This window comes from Hippocampus bargibanti, linkage group LG16, assembly GCF_051943395.1.
Source record: "Hippocampus bargibanti isolate YZ-2025 linkage group LG16, ASM5194339v1, whole genome shotgun sequence".
NCBI lineage: Eukaryota > Metazoa > Chordata > Actinopteri > Syngnathiformes > Syngnathidae > Hippocampus > Hippocampus bargibanti.
Window position 1 is genome coordinate 13,981,273 of NC_142749.1, and position 27,945 is coordinate 14,009,217.

Here is a 27,945-nt window from a genome sequence, read left to right on the forward strand (position 1 = left end):
TTATTATTATTATTATTATTATCGATGGGCGAGCTAGCTAGCTTTCTATCCATTTGAGTTACTTCCTGCTTGAGTGAACGCTGGCGCGTGTGGCTGCCGCTCCTCACCCGCCGAAAAACTGATCCTGTGACTGTAAAGTGACCTTGAGAGTTTTGAAAGGCGCTTAGAAATGAAATGTATTAATATTATTAATAATAAGACTAATAATTCAGTCGCGCCTCCCGACCGCCTCACACAGAAGTTTTTGTATCGTCAAACAGAAAACCAACAGTGTCTTCCTCCCGCCTTCCTCGTTAATATTCATCCCCTCGACCAATAGTCGAAACATGGCGGATGTCGTCACGAGCTAGGGAACAGCGAACAGCCAGTTGAAGTATCCAGCCAGCCAGCCTGCCGAGCAAGCCTGCTTTTAGGGTCAGGAACTGGTCTGACAGGAGAATGGCAATCTTCCCCTAAACTTCCCACCCGGACCAGGACGGAAGACGATGGTTCCACTACAGGTGATGGCTAATTGGCGAAGCACGGACCGAGAGAATGTGAAGGCATATTTCAGGTAATTCCTTCTCTTGTGCATGGAATATGGGGATGTTGAAGAAGGGGGGAGGCAAGAGAGGCGAGGAAGAGGACGGGTGGAGGCAGGGGGTAGTGAATATATATCGGGGTGTTTTGTCGCCCCTTTTTGCCTGTCTTTCGCTCTGAAATGGCTTCCCGGCTATGGAGGCAGCTGTTCGATCTGCAGTCTGTTCGAGTGGGGCCTGGATGACCGCATTCATTAAAATGGGCTTGACGTGTTCCTTTAAAAAAACATCCTATATCTGCGCCCCCACCTCTGCATCTCATCAACTCTACCCGTAATGCAGGCACCCCCCCTCGGAAATTAGTGATGGGGAGGTGTTTCTAATCAATAGTGGCGTTTGTGTAGGCCTGCAGCAGCTGCGGTTGGCAAGACAAGGACCCCAAAATATCAAGAAGCCTTGCTATTTTGGGTTTAATCCTGGATTTGATGGATGATGTGTGTGCGTATGATTCATATACTCACGGATGCTCTTTGTTCCCTCTATGCTGCATAATTTGGATGCCTCCTTAGAAAGAAAAATGTATTTTTTAAAGCAGGGTGTGGGGTGTCATTAGCCATTCACACGAAGCTAGGATGTGCCCCTGTCTCCTGCCTTTGACATGGACGTGTGCAGTAGTTTCAATGGCGGCGACACTGACAAGCAGATATACAACATCTGGTCACCTGACTTCTGTTGGGGATGGAAATGGGGGGTGGGCGGTCCTGTGAGAGCCAAACCGCTATTCCTTAGATTCCTCCACAGCCCATCAGTGGAGGACAATTGGTCGAATGGGATCCAGATGAATGTGCGTTTTCATTGCGTGTAAGTGAACGAAAGGGGAGAAATCCATCTTTGGCGGTATCCGTCCTCGGGATTTGTGAGGCGCAAGGCATGCTGGGAAACCTGTTGTCTAGCTGTCAAGCATAAGGGAGGTTTTTAGGGTGTCAACGTCGTGATGGAAGGGGAGGGTGGGATGATAGCAAGGAGGATTGGGGGATGGGTCACAGAAGGTGTTCCTCTCTGCTAACACCGGTCTGGTGTATATTGATAGTCAATCGATGCTTCTATTTATGCTTCTCTGACACATATAATTTCCTGGTCCTCTTATTGGACAGGAAATATTAAGTTGCCATGCCCAAGACGAGGCCGACTGACCCACTACCAAGGTCAAGGGTATCAAAGTCATTTTTTTCAGCGGGCCAATTTGTCATTACGGTTTCCTCTCTGAGGCCATTATGAATTTATGGAAGCCATTAGAATGTTTCATCCCCTCCACATATTACAGACAGAGCGCACCAAAAAAATAATAACTAGTTTTAAAATTTGAAGTCAAAATTAATGATTGTTATTGTGATTTATATATGACAATTTGACATTTTGGCAAGCATTATGGAATTTCACAAATTTGATTTACTTTTTTAGGCCCCAAAAAAATGTTGCGGGCCAGATTTGGCCCCCGGGCCTTGGCTTGGACACATGTGATGTAAGGGATTAGCCAGCTAGCTGAATAGAAAGACTGCTAGCTAGCCCGCTAGCTCGATAGATGATCATGGAATTTCACAAGTTATATTTGCTATCACGTGCCAAATAAAATGATGTGGCGGGCCAGATTTGGCTCCCGGATCTTGACTTTGACACCTGTGACGCAGGTCGACGCATATTCACCATAATACTGTCGAGTGTTGTATTCTCGCCCCTCGTGGTTGGGCTCATAAAGTCCCCACATCTTCATCTGCAGATATCCAACTCAGGAACGTCCCTTTGACTGCCCCTCAAATCCAGAATTCTCCATATCCGGTCTGTCTCCGTTGTCTCTGAAGGTTACGTTACAGGTAACATAGCCGATTCCTACGTTTGTACAGTATTTGGCGTTAAGTAGAAATGTTGGTAAAACTGCACTGTCCTCTGTGCTGTTTGTAGAATAAACAAATATGCCGGGGAATAAATACAAGTGTGTCATTTCAGTCATGATCAGGGTTATGATTTTAAAAAAATACTGTATGATGATATAATTTGAAGATTAGGATTGACTCAGTTTACACCCTTGGTAATAATAATAATAATAATAATAATAATAATACATTTCATTTCTAAGCGCCTTTCAAAACTCTCAATGTCACTTTACAGTCACAGGATAAGTTTTTCTGTGGGTGAGAAGTGACAGCCACACGTTCCAGCGTTCACTCAACCCGAAAGTAACTCAAATAGATAGAAAGCTAGCTCACTAGCTAATAGATAGCTAATAGCTAGCTAGATAGATAGCTAGCCAGGTAGATAGCAAATAGATAGCTAGCTAGCTAGATAGCAAATAGAGAGCTAGCTAGCTCGATAGATAGCTAGCCAGCTCGATAGCAAATAGAGCGCTATCTAGCTATCTAGCTAGCTAGATAGATAGATAGATAGATAGATAGATAGATAGATAGATAGATAGATAGATAGATAGATAGATAGAGAGCTTATATTTATATAATTATATTATGGTTGATTACGCTTGTGATTTTATTTAGATTTTTTTAAATGAATTTATCTGTGTTTGTTATTGATATTTTACTTATGTATGAATATTTATGATTGAAAAAATGCTATGGGGTGGAGATTCGGATCCAAATCGTCCAATTTTGACCTTGGCATATGTTTGCTTTTCACTGGGCGATGGCATGAAAAAAATAAGTAAATATAAATAAATAAAGTGGTATGATTTTTATACTGGCCTATTTTCCCTCCACTTGTTTGCGTTTCTGCGGCCCCTCTGATGTTTTCCATTATGGCAGATGTAACCCAACACACGCAGCCTCGCTTACCTCGCCTCGACTAACAAAAGCAGCAGAACATCATCTTGGCCCGCGGCCCATTTAAAGTGGACTTCTCTGAAATGTGATACACGTACAAGGAGGCCTCCATCTGTTGGAGTTGGAGTGAAACTTGCTGCTGGATAGCGCATTTGAGACCGTTAAGGTCTCCCGTGTCTTCTATCAATGATATGCAGGGAGGGGTTTGTTTGTTTTAGGGTCAAATTTAACTTCAACGGTGCATTGTGCTAGGTGTGTCAGGGCTGCTTTATATGTGTGTGTGCTTGCGCGGTGGATTAGAATGTAGGATTGGAAGCCATCTGGCCATTTTGTTTCTCGTTGGGGAGGGGGGAGTAAGTGTGAGAGATGGATAGAGTGAGACACTCACACACTGACACATTGACACAGCTTCAGTCGTAATCTGTCTACTTGATGTCTGCTGCTTCTTACAATACACTCACTTGTCTGCCTGCATGCGTATCTATGTTTGTGTGAGTTTACATTTGCTTTGTGGATCCTGCATCCAACTCCAGCTGTAAATTCGATGCTCAGGACGGACGGCGCAAAAGGATTTTTCTTGGGAGGGTCTGGCGTTCCAGAAAGTCCGAGATGCTACACCCCTTTTTTATTGTTGCGATGACTCAGATGAAGATGGACAGAGACATGCTGAATATCGGGATGAAATGTTGCAGAGTTGGAAGAGGTTTAAGAGATTAGTAAATTTCACTGGGTCAGGCGTTTGCAGATGGGTTGGTCGAACTCGAATGCCTCATGTCAAAGACGCCCGAAAATCAAATTTCGATGTTAGGGAGTTCAGATGAAGATTGCAGATCGCTATTGTAAATTTACATTTCGTCCCTGTTTTTTTGTTGTTGTTGGGGGATTGGGTTTACCTTTATTAGTCTCGCAGTGGAGAACTTTACATTTCACAGCAGCAGTTATGAAAGGAAGGTGAAAGGAAAGAAAGAAATAGAAAAACAAAATACAGGAGCTGCTGTAAAGGCAGCCACTCTCGCGGCGCCATCTTGAAGTCAAAAGAACAACAACAAAAAAAACTAAATCACAAATAATATGACAACACAAAGACACAGAGTCATTCATTCTTAAGCACTAACTGTACCCTCTTTGTTACATGAAGCAGTTCTAGATGAAAGAGGAGAGGATCAAAACATCCTTTTCACCAGTGGATCAGGGACGTCATGGTGGAATGTGCACATCTGCTACGAGCTAATTGTTGAAAGCAAATACAAAGCTGTAGCATGCATTGACGAAAAGAGATGGTCTCACATCGCTTGTCGCACGTAAATCTGCTTCAAATCCAAGCCGCAACAGTTCCACATATGCATCGGCTCTCGGCGCTGAGGCTCCTTTCCTAAATGACACCGCCGGATTTGACTATACAGTGAAAGAGAGCTGCACGCACTATACAGTCCAGCTGCGGTATTTAACTGCTTTTATTTCCCGAAAAGCCTATTTTGGCGAGCGTATGATTCATGCTTCGCAAATGCAGGTGAAAGGGAAGATCGCACAGTGTTACTTCGCCTACAAAGACCTCCGTTTATTTTCTCAGGTGCAGCGTGGTGCAACTATTGTGAACGCTTTCTGTTTGACTCGCTTTGCTGGCCCGTATGAGGCTCGCGAGGGAGTGCGCCGGAGGGTAGTAGAATCATAACGTCAGCACAAATAGTGGATGCGTAACCCGCAATTTCGCAATTAAATCCCATTTAATGCATAGGTTGCAATTCACTATTCATTTATAAAGTAAGCAATGTAATAGTATTGTGAGTCACCATATTTTCCGGTGTATAAGGCAGCTTCATTTTCTTCAAAAGATGACCCTATGCCTTATAGGACACTGCGCCTTGTGAAGTCATATTGAGCTACAACAGCTCCCACAACTACTCCATGTCCCCCTGTAGAAGAAGTACTGCACAATCCATACTGAGCTATGTACAATGTAACCCCAGCCTCTACTGTAGCACCTTATAATATGGTGTGCCTTATACAGTAAAGTCTCGTTATATCGATATCGGATATATCGATAGTCCCGGTTATATCGATACTATTTCTATGCACGCACGGAGAAAATTACATGCAAACAGGGTCGGATATATCGATAGTCCCGGTTATATCGATATTTTTTCGGACTCCCTTGAATATCGATATAACGAGACTTTACTGTATTTGGAAGACTTTCATAAATGTATATATTGTATTTGGAATTTTTATTTCATTCATTCATTCATTCATTCATTCATTCATTCATTATAGTCCGGTGCGCCTTATATATGGAAAACGTTTGAAAATACACCATTAATTGGGGTTGCACCTTATACTCTGGTACGTCTTATACACCGGAAAATACGGTACTTTGCGACGTCAACTATTTCTGGCACAGCAGTTAGTTACTACAGTGGACAGTTTATCATGTTATCCGGCTACAAGGTGGATGAAAGGGTTAAAAAAGACATCCATCAAGTTTGAATGAACTCACAAAATAATATATATAACCGCATAAATGTATCTAAATAAATATGTATTGTTTTCCCATTTGAATGCCCCATTTGACTGATGTGCTTTTTGAAGCGCTGCTAGAGTGACATTGCTAATACGAGTCAAATGTCGATGACAAATATATTTCCTATCCCAAAGTGGAAGCTTATTAGAATAAGTACGTTACATTGACGCTCTTGGCTTTCCTACACACGTGCACGCCCACACGTTGGTCAGTCTCATTTCATAATTGTCTGCTCTGATTTTCTCGTGGTATTTTTTGGGTCACATGCCAATGACGCAATCAACAACAACAACAACAACACACCTTGACTGCACACCCTTGACTAGCAGCATGTCCTTTGAAGCGCACCCATTTCGTGAATCGATTGGCTGTTCCTGAAACAGGCATTGCAGCATGCTTGTGTAAAAAAATGTGGACGTTTGTTATGTGTCGTCATTGCTTGCTCATGGAAACCGACGCCTGCGTATTTGGAGTGTTAAACAAAATGTCCCAATTGTGGGACTATTAAAGGCTTTCTGATTCTGAACTAGCCAGGTCCAAATTAGCTTCTCTAATCTGTCATGGTTATGAATTAAATGGAATTAAATTAAAATTCAACATGTGTATGATAATATAACATGGATAGAAAATCATCAGCCTCTTCTCCGGTAGCTTCTTTCTAACCATAAAAGGTGAGGAAGCAAATGGTTGTCACAATAAAAGTCTAATAAAACAGATGCTTTCAACATCTTCCCTCTGAGGATTAATTGTTATTTTGCTTCAACAGACAACCTGTCACATGAAAGCGGCTAAAAATGCTTTTGGGGGGTTTGACGGATGTAGTCCAATTAACACCCGTCGAAATAAAACACGTTATGTCCATTTCTGCAGAATTGTCATTTGATTCTTTTCACAATTATAATGTTATATTTGTGCTGACCTCATATTGTAATAAAAAATGTGCACAACTCCATTAAAATTCTTGTTAAAATGTCATTTTAACCCCGCCTTTTTTTTTTTTTTTTAAAGGTGATGAGACACACATGATCGAGCAAATGGGACTCCAATATAGTGGCACACACAGCTAAATATTAAATGGCAGACAGTCTGGGCTCTCACACCTCCCCAGCAGGGGGTTTTTAGGGAAGGATGAGACTTTGGTGGTGAATACATTAGCCTGCAGGGTGGATTAACCAGTTTTCTCAGTTTGTTTAATAAAGGGGAACGTTATCACTCAACCGTTGGCGCTGATCAACTGAATCCTTTTAAGCTCAGGGAATAAGGGGACTATCTAGACCCACTACGATTTCATTCACATGGTATTTTAGCCTTTTATCAAAATAAGATGTAATGTAATTCTTGGTTGTTTTTGAGTCAATTCATGAAAAGCACACAATCAGGTAGAACAAGCTCAGACAGCGACATCTGGCTAGTAGCTAATAATAGCGCCCCCGCTAAGAAATGAAGAGGCGGTTGTGCGCTGTGCTGCATGCTAACTAGCAGCCAAGGGGTAGCCTGCCACAGGTTTATCTTTAAAAAAAGGAATCTCCTTTCAAGAAGTACGTGAAAAGAAAAGTCTTCAGAACGCAGAGGGTTGTCAAGGGGTCAGGCTGAATGGCTATTTACAGAAGAAGCGCGTGCGGTCATAGAATCCATTAGCCGAGCCTTCTGTACCGCGCAATCATGCTCTAGTTAGCATATTATGTACTGAAGGTAGGCCTTTTTTTGTCAACACCAAGTCATGGACAACAGCCGCTAAATATAGATATCCAAGGAGATTTTTTTTATTCAAAAATGCAATGAAAAAGATAATGTATCCCAGTCATGGGCACCTAGCACCGGCTATCTTACATCAGATTCCTTCTCTTCCAGTGGCCTCTTCAGCGAGGCCATTGGTGGCCTGCCGTAGGATTCAAGATTAGAGCCTCTTCCTGTGCTAGCCGTTCAAATTCAGCATTCAATTTTGAAAGGCCCGCTCGTCGTGGTAGGATTAATATTTTATGGGAGGGAAATGTGAAAACATCCTCTGTAATATCTGTCAGAGTGTTGAAGTGTCTGGTTTGTTTTTTAAATACATTCTCATACCACATTTAGCAAAGGACACTGACACAATTATTTATGTTTACGTGTTAGGATTGACGTTTTTTTTGTGGAATTCTTGTCTACCCTGGTATTGTTTACTCATTTTTTCCCGATGTGTCACAAAGGAGGACGAGAGGCGTTGTGATTGAGTATGAACTCTATAGTGGGAGTCGTGTGCATGTCAGCTGAGTTCATTATGTGGCGTTGTTAGTATTGATCCATTTTTCCTTTGTAATTGGTGACCAGATAGTGATCCCCCCCAATCGATTGCATCTCAGTTGCACTTGTCATAAGCCACAGTGCATGACCCATCCTCACAAATGGTATGATCTTTACTGGTTTAAAAAAATATGACAAACCTGCGTCAATGGTGAGTCACGTATCATTTCCTTAATAAAATAATGTCATATTTTGACGAAAAAAATGTTTTTTTGTTGCCTTACAAGCAAAAGTGGAATCAAAAATGTTAGTTTCAATATATTGTATACCCGCTTCAACACACACACAAACATATACACTAGTCAAAACACAGTATTTAGTATAACGCAACTTGTTTTGAATCATCTCACGGGTGGACATTTTGCTGTTCTATTTACCCAATAGCGGCCACTGAAAATGGCATCCGATTGCCTCAGATCTCCGCTTACAAATGTCACGTGACCAACTCCAAAAAAATAGGTGCTCCTTGACAGTCGCTACCTGAGCCCTTCGGCACCGTGATGTCATTTTCAAGCGATGACAAATGGCTGACATGTTATAGTTAAGACAATATTTGACTTGACAAACATCACTTCACGGCCTATATCAGCTCTGCTAAAATCGACATATTTTGTTCAATAAAGTAATTCAATTCCAATGAGAATATTACGAGAACCACAGTTAGTCAAAACAAAAAGGAAAATAATAATAATAATCATCTGTTATCAGACGCACCAGGCTGCTGTTGACCCAACCAGAAACTATCTTTCTAAAAATACACTAATGAGCTCAACATTTCCTTTATAGTTTGCCCTCCTCACACTGGTGTGCAACAATGCTCCTGTCATGTGAACTTCGAAGGCATTCCTTGTCGAAAAGGTTGTGTGTGTTTTAATAGTAAAGAGCTGCAAGTAACACGAAGGATTAGAAAAGGTTGAGTGTCCTTCGCTGACGTCCTTTTGACGCTAACACAGCTTGTGCTCCCAACTTCCTGACAGACATTCATCTCATCAACTAATCAATCAGGGGTCGGTTTAATCCCCCCGCGTTTACCCTTGAATCTTAATGATCCATTTTGCCAAGGCCTTTTGAGTCGTGATAAACTGTGATGTCATTTTCTAGGGATGGCAAGTGGCTAATCTAGTATAGTTTCTGCAATCTGAACAAAAGGAAGACGACGGGTGGGCCTTCAACGTAACACTGGATAACAAAGTATAAATCTGAATCGTGTAAAGTGGGACAAATTATACTTTTTTATTAGAGAAGTCATATTTTGACACAAATGCCTACAGAAATGAGAGCACTGGGTCCTTGTCCCAGTAATCGAGTCAAGAAAGAATTTGGCCCAATCAGCCACGTTCTCCTCTGCAAAGAGATGGCCACTTTCATATAACACAATGATGAGGAGTTTTAGGTCACCATAATGGCACGTACGAATCACAAGATTCAGAGTCAGTACATTTTGTAAGTGCGCACGTTTGGCTTTTGTATGTGAATGTAGGTCTCCATGAAGGGGGCGGCCCGGCTAGCTCGCTTTTCTGGGACAATCGTGCGGCACATCACATGATGGGCCCGGCCCTCGGGGTAAGGCAATGGCGGAGTCGAACATGCTAGTGGGATGCGGAGGTCGCAAATGAATACATGAGCATCTTAATATAGCGCAGGTTGTCACATGTGAGGCATTTCAATTCACTCTGCGACGGCTTCCAGCCAATGGCGCTTTCACCAGATTCCCGCAGTTGGAAGGCTAAATTAGGTCAAAGATCAGATCACTTTGCTCCGAGGACCGTTTCGTGCATTCTGAATGCACTGTGATCTGTCTGATATGACAGTCACATTACCCCGATTCCGTTGTTTCAGAAAGCAGCTGACCAGAAAAGGAAACGTGTACAACACGACCCCGACTGGACCTTTTATCACCATTTTTTGGATGTCACATCACCAAACAGGAAGTTCTGTTGTACACTTGGATCGGTTTGGATTAGCCTTTATTAGTCTCGCAGTGAAGAAAGTGATGAAAGGAAGAAGTAGAAAACCGAAAATATAGGACCTGCTGTAAAGGCAGCCACTCTCACGGTGCCATCTTGAGGTCAAAACAACAACAAAAACTAAATAACAAATCATGTGACACAACACAAAGACACACAGTCATTCAATCTTAAGTACTTTCTGCACCCTGTTTGCTGTATGAAGCACTTCTGGATGAAAGAGGGGAGCATCATTTTCACCAGTGGATCAGTGACGTCATGGTGGAAAGTGCACGTCTGCCTCAAACTGAATGTTCAAATCAAACACGAATCTGTAGCATCCATTGTCGAAACAACACTGTCTCACATCTCCTGTCCCACGTAAATCCGCTTCAATTCCAAGCCGCAGCAGTTCCACATATGCGCTAACTCCTTTCTTCTCATCGCGGTTCTCCTCAAGCCATGCATCCATCCAGCCGTAGACTGTCCAACAGCACCGACCTTTCCGCTGAACATAGCGGGGCTGTGAAAATGCTGCCCATAACAGGCGCAAAAAAGCATAATCACCCCAGTGATGACAGTCAAATGGCACTGACATTCCTCCCAAATCAAAAACAGTGCTGCCAAAAAGGCGCAACCGCTCAGCAGAGTCTCCTCCTTGATGAATGTCGTGGCCCAAAAAATGCTTATCACATTGTTTTACGTTGAAGGCTTTGATGAACAAACAACCTCCCTCTTCCTCTTCTCCAGGACATTGTGAGCGCTACTAAAAATGTCTGATAGTGTCGATATTGAAGAGAAACCACCGGCTCCCCCCTTGAGAATGAACAGTAGTTCCAGAGACTCTTCATCAGTGAACCCCGCCTCGAAACCGCTTCCTATGGCCCCCGAAGAGAAAATCAAGAAAGTGCGCCTGCGCTCCATCTTCCCTGGAGGCGATAAAAGTGAGTAACCCACCAACCCCCAGCCACTTCGTTGCGTCTCAAACCAATAGAAATGGAGTTTATGTGGATGATTTTCCATAGCAAACAAGAAAAAGGAGAAAGAACGTCCCGAGATATCCCTTCCCTCCGACTTTGAACACACCATCCACGTGGGCTTTGACGCAGTAACAGGAGAATTCACGGTGAGTGTCAATATTATTTTTGGGACACTGAAATTGGAAAAGAACAAAAACGCGATTGTTTATGTCTATGTCACCAACTGTGACTTTGAGCGCTTGGTTCTGGACTTTGAAATTGTTGGTATTTATTTTAAACCGTATCACATTATTTAGTTCCAGTCAGTCACAGATGAAAAGATTTACCCGCTAGCAAAGTTAGCCATGCTTTAGTCAGAATCATTATGTATTTTGTAAGATTAGAAAAAAAGCACTTGCGGCTATTCAATTTAAACGTCACATGCGGCATATTGATGTAGCGGTTGCTACATCTGCCTCCAAGTCGTCCAATTTTCCATTTTTGAACCTAGCATTTTTATTTTAAAAGTCTGATGACTTTTGCTGAAAGTGTCATCACCTACAGCAGCAGCTGTTTGCTCAGTGTGGCTACATGCTAATACTAGTTAGCACAGTCATGGATTTATGGCTTCCTGTCCCTAGGATACCAAACGTGTGAGCACTCTAATGAATGTGACTATAGCATTTTTTAATCTATTGACATAGTTGTAAATGTTAGCCTACATTTACTCCAAGCCACATGCTAATACTGGTTAGCACAGTTATGGATTTATGGCTTCCTGTCCCGAGTATACCAAACATGTGATTCCTCCCTCCACCTCTGTGTGCCCCCTCCCCCCCGGACCCCTGCCCGTCTCAGCATGATGGGGGACAGGGCTTTCAGCTGCTCTTCTCCCAAACTCACTTCCTCCCAACATTCGTAACATCGATTTTCTTCCGACCTTCAAATCCCATCTCAAAACCCACCTATTTAGAATCACATTTTCTTTGTGGCTCTTTCTCTTGTTTCTATTTATCACTGTATTTTATGTTTTGTATTCTATTTGTGATTGTATTTTATTTATTATAGTACCTATGCTTGTCTGTGACTGTAAAGTGTCCTTGAGAGCTTTGAAAGGCGCTTAAAATGAAATTAATTTTTGTTATTATTATTTTGCAGGGCATCCCGGAGCAATGGGCCCGATTGCTGCAGACCTCCAACATCACCAAGCTGGAACAGAAAAAGAACCCGCAAGCTGTGTTGGATGTGCTCAAATTCTACGACTCCAAAGAGACGGTCAACAACCAGAAGTACATGAGCTTCACCTCTGGAGGTAGGCAGCTACAAGAATGCTCATCCATTAGAGGAAAAAAATCGGAGGGCTTTGAAACAATCTTTTAATGCGCTTGTTTGTTTTTATTTCAGACAAGTCTGCCCATGGTTACATAGCAGCGAACACTCTGGTGAGTAAATGGCATGATTCAGGTTTATTTTTTCGAATCGCGCATGCTAATTTTTGTGACTTCTTTGGCCTGTTTATTCGGAATGTTAGCATTTTGCCCGGCGTTTCCTAGAGGTCAGTTTCCCCACTCTTCTTCTTTAACTCATTCACTGCCAGACGATGTGCAAAAATGTGTCCACCAGTGCCAGGGGTTTTGTCATTTTCACTCAAATTCCAGAACCCACAGAATATTGAGTTTTAGGACTACAGAAACATTTAATATAGCATTAGAAACCTTAGACTCTCTTCTTTCATCAGAAAAAAATAGTTTAATTCCTAAATTATATGGGTCTGGAGTTATATGAGCTTAAAATGGGGGCGGCACTACAAAAGGCAAATGCTGTCCACTGGTGGAGGGAAAAATATTGCCAGAGGTCTGACCAGCGCTTTATCGGCACTCCCCGCAAGAAAAAAACAAAACCCGAACAAATTCGACCATTCCCAAATAAATTCGGGAATGGCAGTTATTGAGCTAAGTGTGACTTTTGTGCAACTGTTAACTCATTCACTGCCTTTCATAAATTTATTTGGGAATTGAAAATATGACGTGGAGCGCCATTCCCGATTTCTTTTTTCATGCTTGGTTGCTGATAAAGCGCTAGCCATGGCCTCTGGCAATGTGTTTTATTTTCCACAATGGGGCAGCATTTTGTTTTTTCCATGTTAGCGCTTTGTTCCAGCTTCAGCTGTTGTTAAAGCGCTATATAAACCAAGAAGTATGTATTGCATTGTATTTTGGACAACCGCCCTCATTTCAAGATCATATAACTCCAGACCCATACAACTTAGGAATTATTCTTTTTTTTTGATGAAAGAAGATAGTCTAAGATTTCTAACCCTGTATTGAATGTTTATGCAGTACTAAAACTCTATATTCTGTGGGTCGAGTGACAATGACAAAAACCCCAGTACTGTGGTAGACACATTTTTGCACATCGTCTGGCAGTGAATGAATTACAATTACACAACGCACACCCTCCCAAGTATTAAATTGAGCCAAGTATATTTTGTCGTCATCTCCCTAAAAGTCTCACAGGTAAGTGTGAACATTTTATGCATTCGATTCATCGCGGTGACTGGTGGAGTTGCTGTCAGTGCACTCGCTTCCCTTTCATGGGCAAAATTCCCACTCATGACACTGTCCTAGTAATTCCCTGAACTTTGCAACCAGTCAGTTTTGCACTCAAAAAAAACTGAGCCTCAGTGAGAAGGGTTTATTTTTCCCCATCGACTTAACTCGATTCTGAAATACAAACAGTGGTCCGAGCTTCAGTGAAGGATTCAGGAGGAACCCCCCGCTAGGCTGACCTTATTCCTCGCTTTGACCAGAGTACAGTAATCTATGCCTTTTCCGCACATGCTCAATCGGGCGTAGAAGTTGTTATCCAAGTTTGGCGAGGGTCGGGGTGGGAGTAATTCGCCTCCTTGAGCCGAACTCAGTGAGATCATGCTCGGGTGTCGTCCGGCCAAAGCGGTTGCGTGTGAGCGCGTACTCGAGGGCGTCTCAGACGGTTGAGTCGGTTAGCTGCTGATGGTACTTTGAACTTCGGGCCTTAGATGGACTATCAGCAGGACTCACTGTCAAAAAATTGGACACAATTATCCCACCATGCCCTTGAGGGCAATTATTTAAACATAGATCTGTACTAACTGTGTAGAAAATTGAATATTTGCTTATTTAACAGCTTATATTGGATCTCAAGATTGTGTGTGTGTGTACCTAATGTTGTTGTGTTATGGTTTGCGTCGACAAAGCACCTAATCTATTATTGATTAGCCTCTCACATCATTTCACTTGTCAATTTCCGTTTTTAGACCCAGCTTGGTCTTGACCTCAGCTGAGCGTATTTGTTCCGATCGCAATCGTATTGATGAGGAAAGTCAACCTAAAATTATGGAAGAATAGAAGCACATTCATCCAGCTCAGGATAAAAGCGCAGTTGTCTTGAGATGTGTTGACAGGAAATAACAATTCCACCAACCCCCAGCCACTTCGTTGCGTCTCAAACCAATAGAAATGGAGTTTATGTGGATGATTTTCCATAGCAAACAAGAAAAAGGAGAAAGAACGTCCCGAGATATCCCTTCCCTCCGACTTTGAACACACCATCCACGTGGGCTTTGACGCAGTAACAGGAGAATTCACGGTGAGTGTCAATATTATTTTTGGGACACTGAAATTGGAAAAGAACAAAAACGCGATTGTTTATGTCTATGTCACCAACTGTGACTTTGAGCGCTTGGTTCTGGACTTTGAAATTGTTGGTATTTATTTTAAACCGTATCACATTATTTAGTTCCAGTCAGTCACAGATGAAAAGATTTACCCGCTAGCAAAGTTAGCCATGCTTTAGTCAGAATCATTATGTATTTTGTAAGATTAGAAAAAAAGCACTTGCGGCTATTCAATTTAAACGTCACATGCGGCATATTGATGTAGCGGTTGCTACATCTGCCTCCAAGTCGTCCAATTTTCCATTTTTGAACCTAGCATTTTTATTTTAAAAGTCTGATGACTTTTGCTGAAAGTGTCATCACCTACAGCAGCAGCTGTTTGCTCAGTGTGGCTACATGCTAATACTAGTTAGCACAGTCATGGATTTATGGCTTCCTGTCCCTAGGATACCAAACGTGTGAGCACTCTAATGAATGTGACTATAGCATTTTTTAATCTATTGACATAGTTGTAAATGTTAGCCTACATTTACTCCAAGCCACATGCTAATACTGGTTAGCACAGTTATGGATTTATGGCTTCCTGTCCCGAGTATACCAAACATGTGATTCCTCCCTCCACCTCTGTGTGCCCCCTCCCCCCCGGACCCCTGCCCGTCTCAGCATGATGGGGGACAGGGCTTTCAGCTGCTCTTCTCCCAAACTCACTTCCTCCCAACATTCGTAACATCGATTTTCTTCCGACCTTCAAATCCCATCTCAAAACCCACCTATTTAGAATCACATTTTCTTTGTGGCTCTTTCTCTTGTTTCTATTTATCACTGTATTTTATGTTTTGTATTCTATTTGTGATTGTATTTTATTTATTATAGTACCTATGCTTGTCTGTGACTGTAAAGTGTCCTTGAGAGCTTTGAAAGGCGCTTAAAATGAAATTAATTTTTGTTATTATTATTTTGCAGGGCATCCCGGAGCAATGGGCCCGATTGCTGCAGACCTCCAACATCACCAAGCTGGAACAGAAAAAGAACCCGCAAGCTGTGTTGGATGTGCTCAAATTCTACGACTCCAAAGAGACGGTCAACAACCAGAAGTACATGAGCTTCACCTCTGGAGGTAGGCAGCTACAAGAATGCTCATCCATTAGAGGAAAAAAATCGGAGGGCTTTGAAACAATCTTTTAATGCGCTTGTTTGTTTTTATTTCAGACAAGTCTGCCCATGGTTACATAGCAGCGAACACTCTGGTGAGTAAATGGCATGATTCAGGTTTATTTTTTCGAATCGCGCATGCTAATTTTTGTGACTTCTTTGGCCTGTTTATTCGGAATGTTAGCATTTTGCCCGGCGTTTCCTAGAGGTCAGTTTCCCCACTCTTCTTCTTTAACTCATTCACTGCCAGACGATGTGCAAAAATGTGTCCACCAGTGCCAGGGGTTTTGTCATTTTCACTCAAATTCCAGAACCCACAGAATATTGAGTTTTAGGACTACAGAAACATTTAATATAGCATTAGAAACCTTAGACTCTCTTCTTTCATCAGAAAAAAATAGTTTAATTCCTAAATTATATGGGTCTGGAGTTATATGAGCTTAAAATGGGGGCGGCACTACAAAAGGCAAATGCTGTCCACTGGTGGAGGGAAAAATATTGCCAGAGGTCTGACCAGCGCTTTATCGGCACTCCCCGCAAGAAAAAAACAAAACCCGAACAAATTCGACCATTCCCAAATAAATTCGGGAATGGCAGTTATTGAGCTAAGTGTGACTTTTGTGCAACTGTTAACTCATTCACTGCCTTTCATAAATTTATTTGGGAATTGAAAATATGACGTGGAGCGCCATTCCCGATTTCTTTTTTCATGCTTGGTTGCTGATAAAGCGCTAGCCATGGCCTCTGGCAATGTGTTTTATTTTCCACAATGGGGCAGCATTTTGTTTTTTCCATGTTAGCGCTTTGTTCCAGCTTCAGCTGTTGTTAAAGCGCTATATAAACCAAGAAGTATGTATTGCATTGTATTTTGGACAACCGCCCTCATTTCAAGATCATATAACTCCAGACCCATACAACTTAGGAATTATTCTTTTTTTTTTGATGAAAGAAGATAGTCTAAGATTTCTAACCCTGTATTGAATGTTTATGCAGTACTAAAACTCTATATTCTGTGGGTCGAGTGACAATGACAAAAACCCCAGTACTGTGGTAGACACATTTTTGCACATCGTCTGGCAGTGAATGAATTACAATTACACAACGCACACCCTCCCAAGTATTAAATTGAGCCAAGTATATTTTGTCGTCATCTCCCTAAAAGTCTCACAGGTAAGTGTGAACATTTTATGCATTCGATTCATCGCGGTGACTGGTGGAGTTGCTGTCAGTGCACTCGCTTCCCTTTCATGGGCAAAATTCCCACTCATGACACTGTCCTAGTAATTCCCTGAACTTTGCAACCAGTCAGTTTTGCACTCAAAAAAAACTGAGCCTCAGTGAGAAGGGTTTATTTTTCCCCATCGACTTAACTCGATTCTGAAATACAAACAGTGGTCCGAGCTTCAGTGAAGGATTCAGGAGGAACCCCCCGCTAGGCTGACCTTATTCCTCGCTTTGACCAGAGTACAGTAATCTATGCCTTTTCCGCACATGCTCAATCGGGCGTAGAAGTTGTTATCCAAGTTTGGCGAGGGTCGGGGTGGGAGTAATTCGCCTCCTTGAGCCGAACTCAGTGAGATCATGCTCGGGTGTCGTCCGGCCAAAGCGGTTGCGTGTGAGCGCGTACTCGAGGGCGTCTCAGACGGTCGAGTCGGTTAGCTGCTGATGGTACTTTGAACTTCGGGCCTTAGATGGACTATCAGCAGGACTCACTGTCAAAAAATTGGACACAATTATCCCACCATGCCCTTGAGGGCAATTATTTAAACATAGATATGTACTAACTGTGTAGAATATTGAATATTTGCTTATTTAACAGCTTATATTGGATCTCAAGTTTGTGTGTGTGTACCTAATGTTATGATGTTATGGTTTGCGTCGACAAAGCACCTAATATATTATTGATTAGCCTCCTCTCACATCATTTCACTTGTCAATTTCCGTTTTTAGACCCAGCCTGGTCTTGACCTCAGCTGAGGAATGTGATGAGGAAAGTCAACCTAAAATTATGGAAGAATAGAAGCACATTCATCCAGCTCAGGATAAAAGCGCAGTTGTCTTGAGATGTGTTGACAGGAAATAACAATTTGCAGTCAGCGCAATAAATCGGCGTTCGTGTCAGCTTTGATATGTTTATGGCGGCCTAGGCCACTGAGGCTTATTCAATTAGGAACAAGTATTGAATTTCAAGCTACAAAATGCGATAATGATGACGTGACGTCATGGTGACTGCCATCACACCGCAATCATTTGTCTCCGTCCTGTCTTTTATGTTTTTGAAAAACGCCGTTGTCACCTGCAGATAAAATAGGACGGCAATATCTGCCGTTCTGTTTCTGTAAAATGTGCCCTAAGGAGGGTTTTATCGCCAGGAAATAACTGACCGACCTTTCTTAATGATGTCCATTTTTCCGGAAAAGTCCGACTTGAAAATGGCTTTAACAGTAAATCTCCACCAACAAAAAAGTTATTCTCCTCCTTCAGACATTGGTTGACAAAACTATTAAATCAACACAAAATATCTGCTTATGCAGCTTGCTAACGATACAGTGTGCTAGCTCTGGCCAGTATGCTCTTATCACAAATGGCTTGTGATCAGAGTAGTCTTCGCAAACTATGATTGGCTAGTGACTAACCAATCATAGTTTACGAAAACTCTGACATTGACTAGTGGCTTCAAGATGGTGTTGCTACCCCTTTTGGGTTGCCAACTTGAAATTTGATTGGTTTGAGCAACAGTTTGATGCTCCAGGGGCCGCAGAACTGATTGTGAAGGCGTCCAGGTAGATTTCTGACCCCTGGTCACAATTGATGGCTGAAATGTGATTGGTTAAATGCTTAAATATAAAAACACACATCTGGAGGCAGCACATTAGAGGAAAAGAAATTTTAAGAAGAATTCATTGACAAAATATAATTAACATTAGTCCGTGATTCAGATGTTTTTAGGCCAGCAGAGAAAGCTTTGCAGGCCTCGTCACTCGCTGTAGTTACGAGTGGCGTGTGCGGTTGAGGCTGTCTTGATGGTGTCCGGGGTGTGGTTTTTTTGGGAAGGAGGGTGTTGATGAGTGAGAGCACCTCATGTTGGTGGTGGCAAGGCAGGGTCACAATGACTTTCAAAGTGCATGTCCCGCAGCTCATTTTCTTTTCAACTTGATTGACAATTCGCTCTTGTAACTTCATCACCATCAATGGCATAACACTGCATGGCCTTTTTTCCCTAAAAGACACAAAAACATCCGACATTCCACCGCTTCCAAACATCCAGACTTGAATTTGTACACTGCACGGTTAAGACAATCCTTCTCTGAGCAGATCACCGGCCTAGTGGGTTTGAACGAAGGACTGGGTCTTTCCTTCTTGTTTAACCACTAGAACAAAGCTGCACTGCGTCATTTATGCATGACAGGCCTGGAAATAGACGTTTTTCTTAAGAGGAAAAAAGAATCCAAGGCTAAGTGACTTTTGAAAGAGTAGAGTGGGGGAGGACAAACTGCTCAGGATTAAGCATAATAAATATGTCTGAAGCATATTAGCGTAGATTTTTACATCTGGTGGAACTTATCCATTTCAAGCAGCAATGTTGCGGCACATTTGCTCTACTTGGCAGAACCGAAGACGTAAGCGTGCATGACCCTTATAGAAAGTGCATTCTCATCCCCGGTTCTTGGCATACAGTACTGAAAACCTTTTGGCTCTTACCTTGAGTTGTCATTTGACTACTAACACTTTCCTGTCCTTTAGCAGAAATGCTTTTACTGACAATTGTGCTACCTGGGTTGCTTACATAACCCTCATTTCCAGGATTTGTTTTTATTTCTTATTTTTTTAGGTTTATAAGATGAATTCTAACAAACGTAGTGCATCTCCCAGTTTGGGTTCCATTGACTCACGATTTGCAGGGTGGTGGTGGTGCTGGACTCCAGAACTGCAGGCAAGAGAGAGGAGCAGGGTGTATTTGACAAATTGTTGTTCAAGATTTTGTTACGGATGACTTTATATAATTCAAAGTCATCAGAACAAAAAGGTTCAAAGTAGCAAACAAAACCGTGAGTAAAACATGACATGATGAAACAAACCTAACTAGGTGAAACAATGACCTGACACTGAATGGTCATGCCGGGTGTCCTTTTAACTGCCAATGATTAAAACACCACCTGTGCAGCTGCAGGCGGGACCCTACAGCGCCACCCGTTGGCCGCAAACCGAAATGTAACCACTCGTAACTATTTGTGATGTTAGTCCTGTTTTTTTCCATTCAGCAGGGTGCCAAAACATCAACGTCAGAACCCCCTATCGCCCCACCTGTGTCAGAAGAGGAGGACGAAGAGGAGGAGGAGGAGGAAGAAGAGGACGACGACGAGGAGGATGACGATGATGAACTGCCTCCCGTCATCGCGCCACGACCCGAGCACACCAAATCTGTGCGTTTAATTTTTTTTTTAACCACTTATGGCCAAAATCAAGTCTCATCGCTTTTTTCACACGCTCTTACAGATCTACACGCGCTCAGTCATGGACCCGCCCAAACCTCCCACTCCCATCAAAGAGGTTGTGACGCCACCCGAGTCGCAGATCCAGCCCGACAACACATCTAGCACAATGTACCGCCACACTGACCGCCAGAGGAAGAAATCTAAAATGACCGATGAGGAGATTCTAGAAAGACTCAGTATGTGTCTCCATACGCTATGACTATCTATAACTTATCCCAAATTACTTTTTTTTTATGCATCTCAATATAGATTGACGTATTCGCCATACACACATTGATACACACGACACGCACAATCATTATGCCTGTGTTTTGTCTTTGACTCAGGGAGTATCGTGAGTGTGGGGGATCCCAAAAAGAAGTACACACGCTTTGAGAAAATAGGACAAGGGTAAGTAATGCCTCTGAGAGTTCAACTGAAAGAGCTTAAATAAATACATTTAAACTATTATGGCTATAGTAGGCAAATGTGACGTATAGCGATATATACAGTAAAGTCTCGTTATATCGATATCGGATATATCGATAGTTCCCGGTTATATCGATACTATTTCTATGCACGCACGGAGAAAATTACATGCAAACAGGGTCGGATATATCGATAGTCCCGGTTATATCGATATTTTTTCGGACTCCCTTGAATATCGATATAACGAGACTTTACTGTATTTTTACCTTTAAGGACCATTAAAAAAATGTTGATTGATCTACTTTGTTTGTCTCCAGAGCTTCTGGCACTGTATATACAGCCATCGACATAGCAACAGGCCAAGAGGTAAAGTGACAATTGTGGCTCTAATATTTCGAATGACGCAATAAGGTTTTTATTCTCCCTTCTCAGGTGGCCATCAAGCAGATGAACTTGCAGCAGCAACCTAAGAAGGAGTTGATCATCAATGAGATTTTGGTGATGAGGGAAAACAAAAACTCAAATATCGTCAATTATCTGGACAGGTCAGGAGTTTTGGTGTTTTTTTTGTTTTAAAATTAACCCATTCGCTGCCATTGCCGAATTCCTAGAGAGCTTTGAAAGGCGTTTATAAATACAAAATATTATTATTATTATTATTATTTGGGAATTGAAAAGTGTGACATGGAGTGCCGAATTCCACTTTCCTGTCCTTTAGCAGAAATGCTTTTACTGACAATTGTGCTACCTGGGTTGCTTACATAACCCTCATTTCCAGGATTTGTTTTTATTTCTTATTTTTTTAGGTTTATAAGATGAATTCTAACAAACGTAGTGCATCTCCCAGTTTGGGTTCCATTGACTCACGATTTGCAGGGTGGTGGTGGTGCTGGACTCCAGAACTGCAGGCAAGAGAGAGGAGCAGGGTGTATTTGACAAATTGTTGTTCAAGATTTTGTTACGGATGACTTTATATAATTCAAAGTCATCAGAACAAAAAGGTTCAAAGTAGCAAACAAAACCGTGAGTAAAACATGACATGATGAAACAAACCTAACTAGGTGAAACAATGACCTGACACTGAATGGTCATGCCGGGTGTCCTTTTAACTGCCAATGATTAAAACACCACCTGTGCAGCTGCAGGCGGGACCCTACAGCGCCACCCGTTGGCCGCAAACCGAAATGTAACCACTCGTAACTATTTGTGATGTTAGTCCTGTTTTTTTCCATTCAGCAGGGTGCCAAAACATCAACGTCAGAACCCCCTATCGCCCCACCTGTGTCAGAAGAGGAGGACGAAGAGGAGGAGGAGGAGGAAGAAGAGGACGACGACGAGGAGGATGACGATGATGAACTGCCTCCCGTCATCGCGCCACGACCCGAGCACACCAAATCTGTGCGTTTTATTTTTTTTTTAACCACTTATGGCCAAAATCAAGTCTCATCGCTTTTTTCACACGCTCTTACAGATCTACACGCGCTCAGTCATGGACCCGCCCAAACCTCCCACTCCCATCAAAGAGGTTGTGACGCCACCCGAGTCGCAGGTCCAGCCCGACAACACATCTAGCACAATGTACCGCCACACTGACCGCCAGAGGAAGAAATCTAAAATGACCGATGAGGAGATTCTAGAAAGACTCAGTATGTGTCTCCATACGCTATGACTATCTATAACTTATCCCAAATTACTTTTTTTTTATGCATCTCAATATAGATTGACGTATTCGCCATACACACATTGATACACACGACACGCACAATCATTATGCCTGTGTTTTGTCTTTGACTCAGGGAGTATCGTGAGTGTGGGGGATCCCAAAAAGAAGTACACACGCTTTGAGAAAATAGGACAAGGGTAAGTAATGCCTCTGAGAGTTCAACTGAAAGAGCTTAAATAAATACATTTAAACTATTATGGCTATAGTAGGCAAATGTGACGTATAGCGATATATACAGTAAAGTCTCGTTATATCGATATCGGATATATCGATAGTTCCGGTTATATCGATACTATTTCTATGCACGCACGGAGAAAATTACATGCAAACAGGGTCGGATATATCGATAGTCCCGGTTATATCGATATTTTTTCGGACTCCCTTGAATATCGATATAACGAGACTTTACTGTATTTTTACCTTTAAGGACCATTAAAAAAATGTTGATTGATCTACTTTGTTTGTCTCCAGAGCTTCTGGCACTGTATATACAGCCATCGACATAGCAACAGGCCAAGAGGTAAAGTGACAATTGTGGCTCTAATATTTCGAATGACGCAATATGGTTTTTATTCTCCCTTCTCCTCGTCTCAGGTGGCCATCAAGCAGATGAACTTGCAGCAGCAACCTAAGAAGGAGTTGATCATCAATGAGATTTTGGTGATGAGGGAAAACAAAAACTCAAATATCGTCAATTATCTGGACAGGTCAGGAGTTTTGGTGTTTTTTTTTTGTTTTAAAATTAACCCATTCGCTGCCATTGCCGAATTCCTAGAGAGCTTTGAAAGGCGTTTATAAATACAAAATATTATTATTATTATTATTATTTGGGAATTGAAAAGTGTGACATGGAGTGCCGAATTCCCAATTTTTTTCAGATTTTGTTTTTTTCTTGCCGGGGTTGCAGATGAAGCGCTGGTCAGACCTCTGGCAATGTTTTTCCCTTTCACAAGGGGGCAGCATTTGCCTTTTGTCCATGTTAGCGCTTTGTTACAGCTTCCGTTGTTGTTAAAAGCGCTATATCAATCAATATGTATTTATTGTATTGTATTTTGTACAGCCGCCCCCATTTCAAGCTCAGTTACCTCCAGACCTAAGTAATTAGGTAATTGATTTAATAAGTAATTGAGTACACAAGTAATTGAATAAATAGGTAATTGTGTAAATAAGTAATTGAGTAAATAAGCAATTGAGTAAACGGGCAATTGAGTAAATAGGCGATTGAGTTAAAAATAGACAATTGAGTAAAATAGGGGATTAAGTAAATAGGCAATTGGGTAAATAAGCAATTGAGTAAATAGGCGATTGAGTAAAAATAGGCAATTGAGTAAAATAGGGGATTAAGTAAATAGGCAATTGGGTAAATAAGTAATTGAGTAAATAAGTAATTGAGTGAGTACACGTTAAAAAAGTTTTTTTCAATTTTGTTTTTCAGTTACTTGGTAGGAGACGAGCTCTGGGTAGTGATGGAATATTTGGCGGGCGGCTCGTTGACGGACGTCGTGACGGAGACCTGCATGGACGAGGGACAAATCGCAGCGGTTTGTAGAGAGGTAATAAACACGGCTACTTTTTCTGAAGGCCGTTAGCGGATTAGATTGACGTGGTTGCGCATAGTGGTTCAAATCGGACCTACGGAATGCATCTAATGGCCTGTCAGGAAGGTAGAAATACAAGTTCAAGGAAGGGGTGTATATGTATGTATATTTTGAATGTATTTGTTTTCTTTCCAGTGTCTCCAAGCGTTGGATTTCCTACACTCCAACCAAGTGATCCACAGAGACATCAAAAGTGACAACATCCTTTTGGGAATGGACGGATCTGTTAAACTCAGTAGGTTCTTAAATCTCGCCTGAATATTTGGCAATTTAACGCTCATGTCAATTTCCTTTTGCCCTTTCTCGACAGCCGACTTTGGCTTCTGCGCCCAGATCACTCCAGAGCAGAACAAGCGCAGCACGATGGTTGGAACTCCGTACTGGATGGCGCCGGAGGTGGTGACTCGGAAGGCTTACGGGCCAAAAGTGGACATCTGGTCTCTGGGGATTATGGCCATTGAAATGGTGGAGGGAGAACCTCCATATCTGAATGAGAATCCTCTCAGGGTAAGAATTGCTTGACGAAGGCGGCAATTTGCTCCTTGCTGACCCGTGTCGTATCTTTGCAGGCGTTGTACCTGATAGCTACCAACGGGACGCCCGAGCTCCAAAATCCGGAGAGACTGTCGTCCGTCTTCAGAGACTTCCTCAATCGCTGCCTGGAGATGGATGTCGACCGCAGAGGTTCTGCTAAGGAGCTGCTTCAGGTAAAAAAAAATGTCTGAAAAGGGAAATTGACACTTAGTAAAATAGAATCTGCGTTTGTTTCCATCATTAAAGCTTTTTCAAGTTCATTCTTGACACCCAATCGTCTGCCGCCTTCATTTTTATATGACCTTTATGTCCTTTTATTACCCACTTCTGTGCAGCATTCATTCCTCAAACTGGCTAAGCCTCTGTCCAGCCTGACGCCTCTGATTGTAGCTGCCAAGGAAGCCATAAAGAACAGCAGCCGCTAGGGGGCGCCCTCTGTCCCTCACCCAGCGGCGCAGCCCTCCCTATTCAGGGGTGTGTTCATGTCGGTAGAAGGGCGCTTCTGATTTGCAAGGTGGGGCTGCGTGATGTGACAGCACAAAGTGCGGAATAGGGGGGGGTGTCGGGCGGAGCTCTGTGAATCCCCTTCTGAAACGCCTTCACCCCCCCTGCCTCTCTACACCACCAGCACACCCCCAGCCTACCCGTCCGTACAATAATGGCTGTTCTTGCAGCCTCTTGGCACCGTGCTGCTAAAAAAGACTTTTTTTTTTTTGTTTACGTCTTCGGTACATGTCTGTCACGAGTGTGCGTGCACATGGGTAGTGTGGGGTTGGAATGACCGCTTTCAAACCAAAAACGGGAGAGATTTGATGAACATAATGCTCAAAGAAGAGCTTTTGGTACAGTTTCTTGTTGCGAACACATCACGCCCATGTTTGTGGTGTTCTATCAGAGTCGCTCTTGGACCCAAACTGTGCTCGTATGACTGCGGGGGGAGCTGTTGGGTACTGTGTGTTTGCGTATGCGTGTGTCAAAATGCACAGTTACTGTACAAGGGGAAAGCCATGGTTTCCATTTCACATAACCAAAGTTGGATTGGAGCGTTCTTCAATGGTCCGGTTTTATTTTACATTAGTATTGTTCTTAACTCATTCACTGCCATTCATGAATTTATTCGGGAATTGAAATTAATTAATTGCCGAATTATTTCAGGTTTTGTTTTTTTTTCCATGCTTGGGTGCCGAAAAGGCGCTGCCCATGGCTTCGTTTTTTCACAAGGGGGCAGCATTTTCATTTTTTCAGCTGTTGTTAAAGCGCTATATATATATGTATGTATTGCATTGTATTTTGAACAGCCGCCCTCATTTCAAGCTCATATAACTCCAGACCCATATAACTTTGGAATTAACTCTTTTTTTTATGATGAAAGAAGATAGTCGAAGATTTTTTTATGCTGAATTTAATGTTTATGTAGTCCAAAAACTCAAGAATTCAATTGACAATGACAAAAACCCTGGCACTGGAGTGGACGCATTATTGCACGTCTGGCAGTGAATGAGTTAATTGGTCATTATTTTTTTTTTTTTTTCAACAGATCGATATTGAGTACCTGAGGTTTACCTCATGTCTTCACGAATCCTCGGCTGTGACTTTGAAATGATGGGGTTAGTGGCTCAACCACATTTTGTTCCCTCCCGTTGTATAGCAAAAGGTCCACAAGATGGAGTCATGTGACACTTGAGTCCTGCATGTAAAGCAACCAACTCTGCACTCGCTTCATTCATCATTCGCTTAGGTTTAGATTGTTTGGATATGTGCGGTGGATAAAAAGTCGACACACCCCTGTTTCAATGCCAGCTTTCTTGTCCCGGACAATGAAACTGGGATGAAACAAAATTTCAATACCCTTTCCGCTCGTGCATTTGACAAAAACAATTTCTTCAAGAGCGGGACAGGAAATTGGCACCTGCATTAGTTTGCACACCCTATTGTATACCACCATTTAAAGTGCCTCTGATTAACCTGAAATGAACCTTGATGGTTTTCGCGGGGTGTTCCTGATATTTTAGTGGGTGTGCTTTCTGGCAGACGATCTAAAAGCTTTGTGCTAATAACCCTGACACATAATTCTCACCATCTCGACAAGTAGCAGGAATTGGAATAGTTCAAATTACCAGTCAGGATAACACAAACCGCCAGGATCCTGCTAGAAAAGCAAGAAAATGTCAGCAAAAGCCTACTAGAACATCTGAGATGTATTTGGTGTGCGTCAAAGGTAATTTAACTCATTCGCTGCCATTCCCGAATTTTTTTATTCAGGAATTGAAAAGTGTGACGTGGAGCGCCGTTCCCGAATTTGTTTGGGTTTTGTTTTATCTTGCGGGCGGGGGGTGTCGATAAAGTGCTGGTCGGACCTCTGGCAATGTTTTTCCCTTCTACGAGGGGCCAGCATTTGCCTTTTGTACATGTTAGCGCTTTGTTACAGCTTCAGCTGTTGTCAAAGTGCTATATAAATTTATATGTATGTATGTTGGACAGCCACCCCCATTTCAAGGTCAGATAACTCCGGACCCATATGACTTAGGAATTAACTTTTTTTTTTCTAATGAAAAAAAGAGAGTCTAAGGTTTCTTATGCTGAATTGAAGATGTATGTAGTCCTAAAACTCAATATTCTGTGGGTCCTGCAATTTGAGTGAAAATGACAAAAACCGTGGCACTGGAGTGCACATTGTCTGGCAGCAAATGAGTTAAATGGTGGCCGTACATGTCACCTCAAGTGTCGAAAAACCTCGGAATGGATTCATCTTGTTCTTGTTTATTTATTTATTTTCAACACCTGTCATTTGAACCGGGGTGTGTAGACTTTTTGTATCCACTGTATGTACAGTATGTAGTATGTATGTATGTAAATATGACAAAGGGGACCATCCCTTCAATCCCCATTCCCCTCCCCCGACCCTTTTTTTCCCTAATGATGTAACTTCAAAATAAGACATTTCAGGTTGCTTTATGGTATGTATCAGTTTTACACTCTTAAAAAAGGAGAATAAATAGAACACACAGATCCTCTGCAAACTCAAGGGCCTTCCGTTTCAGGCCCCGTAGATGGTGAACTGATGATGGGTACGCCAGTTAGCTTGCGCGGTGGGTATGGCTAGCCCCCGTGAGGACGCTCGGTTGCAAAAGGGCACCCCATGTACAGGCGCCAACTGTGAACGCAAAAGGCGGAGACGCCTCTGATGTGCCGCCTCTCCCGCCGTTCTGTGGGTGCTCCTGTACATTCCTATCTTCTGAATGTGTCAATATGTACACGTGGTGTGAAAATCCCTCTGTTAATGTGTATCAAGAGAATGGAACAAAGACAAAAAAGTTACTTTTTAAATTA

The 27,945-nt window shown here is 42.3% G+C and overlaps 1 protein-coding gene across 1 annotated transcript; it reads left to right on the forward strand.

Moving 5' to 3' along the window:
- Positions 1-367: 367 nt before the first annotated feature.
- LOC148886576 (serine/threonine-protein kinase PAK 3-like) lies at positions 368-27,928 on the forward strand. Its single transcript, XM_089017689.1, has 25 exons — positions 368-553; positions 2,296-2,389; positions 10,841-11,034; positions 11,116-11,216; positions 12,208-12,361; positions 12,454-12,591; positions 14,576-14,676; positions 15,668-15,821; positions 15,914-15,951; positions 20,119-20,280; positions 20,354-20,528; positions 20,679-20,742; positions 21,078-21,126; positions 21,193-21,305; positions 21,637-21,688; positions 21,997-22,158; positions 22,232-22,406; positions 22,557-22,620; positions 22,955-23,003; positions 23,078-23,190; positions 23,919-24,036; positions 24,217-24,316; positions 24,392-24,588; positions 24,651-24,788; positions 24,951-27,928. Exons 3-25 carry the CDS (start codon positions 10,863-10,865, stop codon positions 25,038-25,040), a joined length of 2,679 nt encoding a protein of 892 aa, XP_088873815.1. The 5' UTR covers positions 368-553; positions 2,296-2,389; positions 10,841-10,862; the 3' UTR covers positions 25,041-27,928.
- Positions 27,929-27,945: the final 17 nt, after the last annotated feature.

Coding starts and splice junctions, on each gene's coding strand:
- LOC148886576 (XM_089017689.1), top strand. CDS start 10,863: ATGTCTGATAGTGTCGATATTGAAGAGAAACCACCGGCTCCCCCCTTG. Junction 21,306..21,636: donor ATCGTCAATTATCTGGACAG/GTCAGGAGTTTT, acceptor CACGATTTGCAG/GGTGGTGGTGGTGCTGGACT. Junction 24,037..24,216: donor TCGCAGCGGTTTGTAGAGAG/GTAATAAACACG, acceptor TTTTCTTTCCAG/TGTCTCCAAGCGTTGGATTT.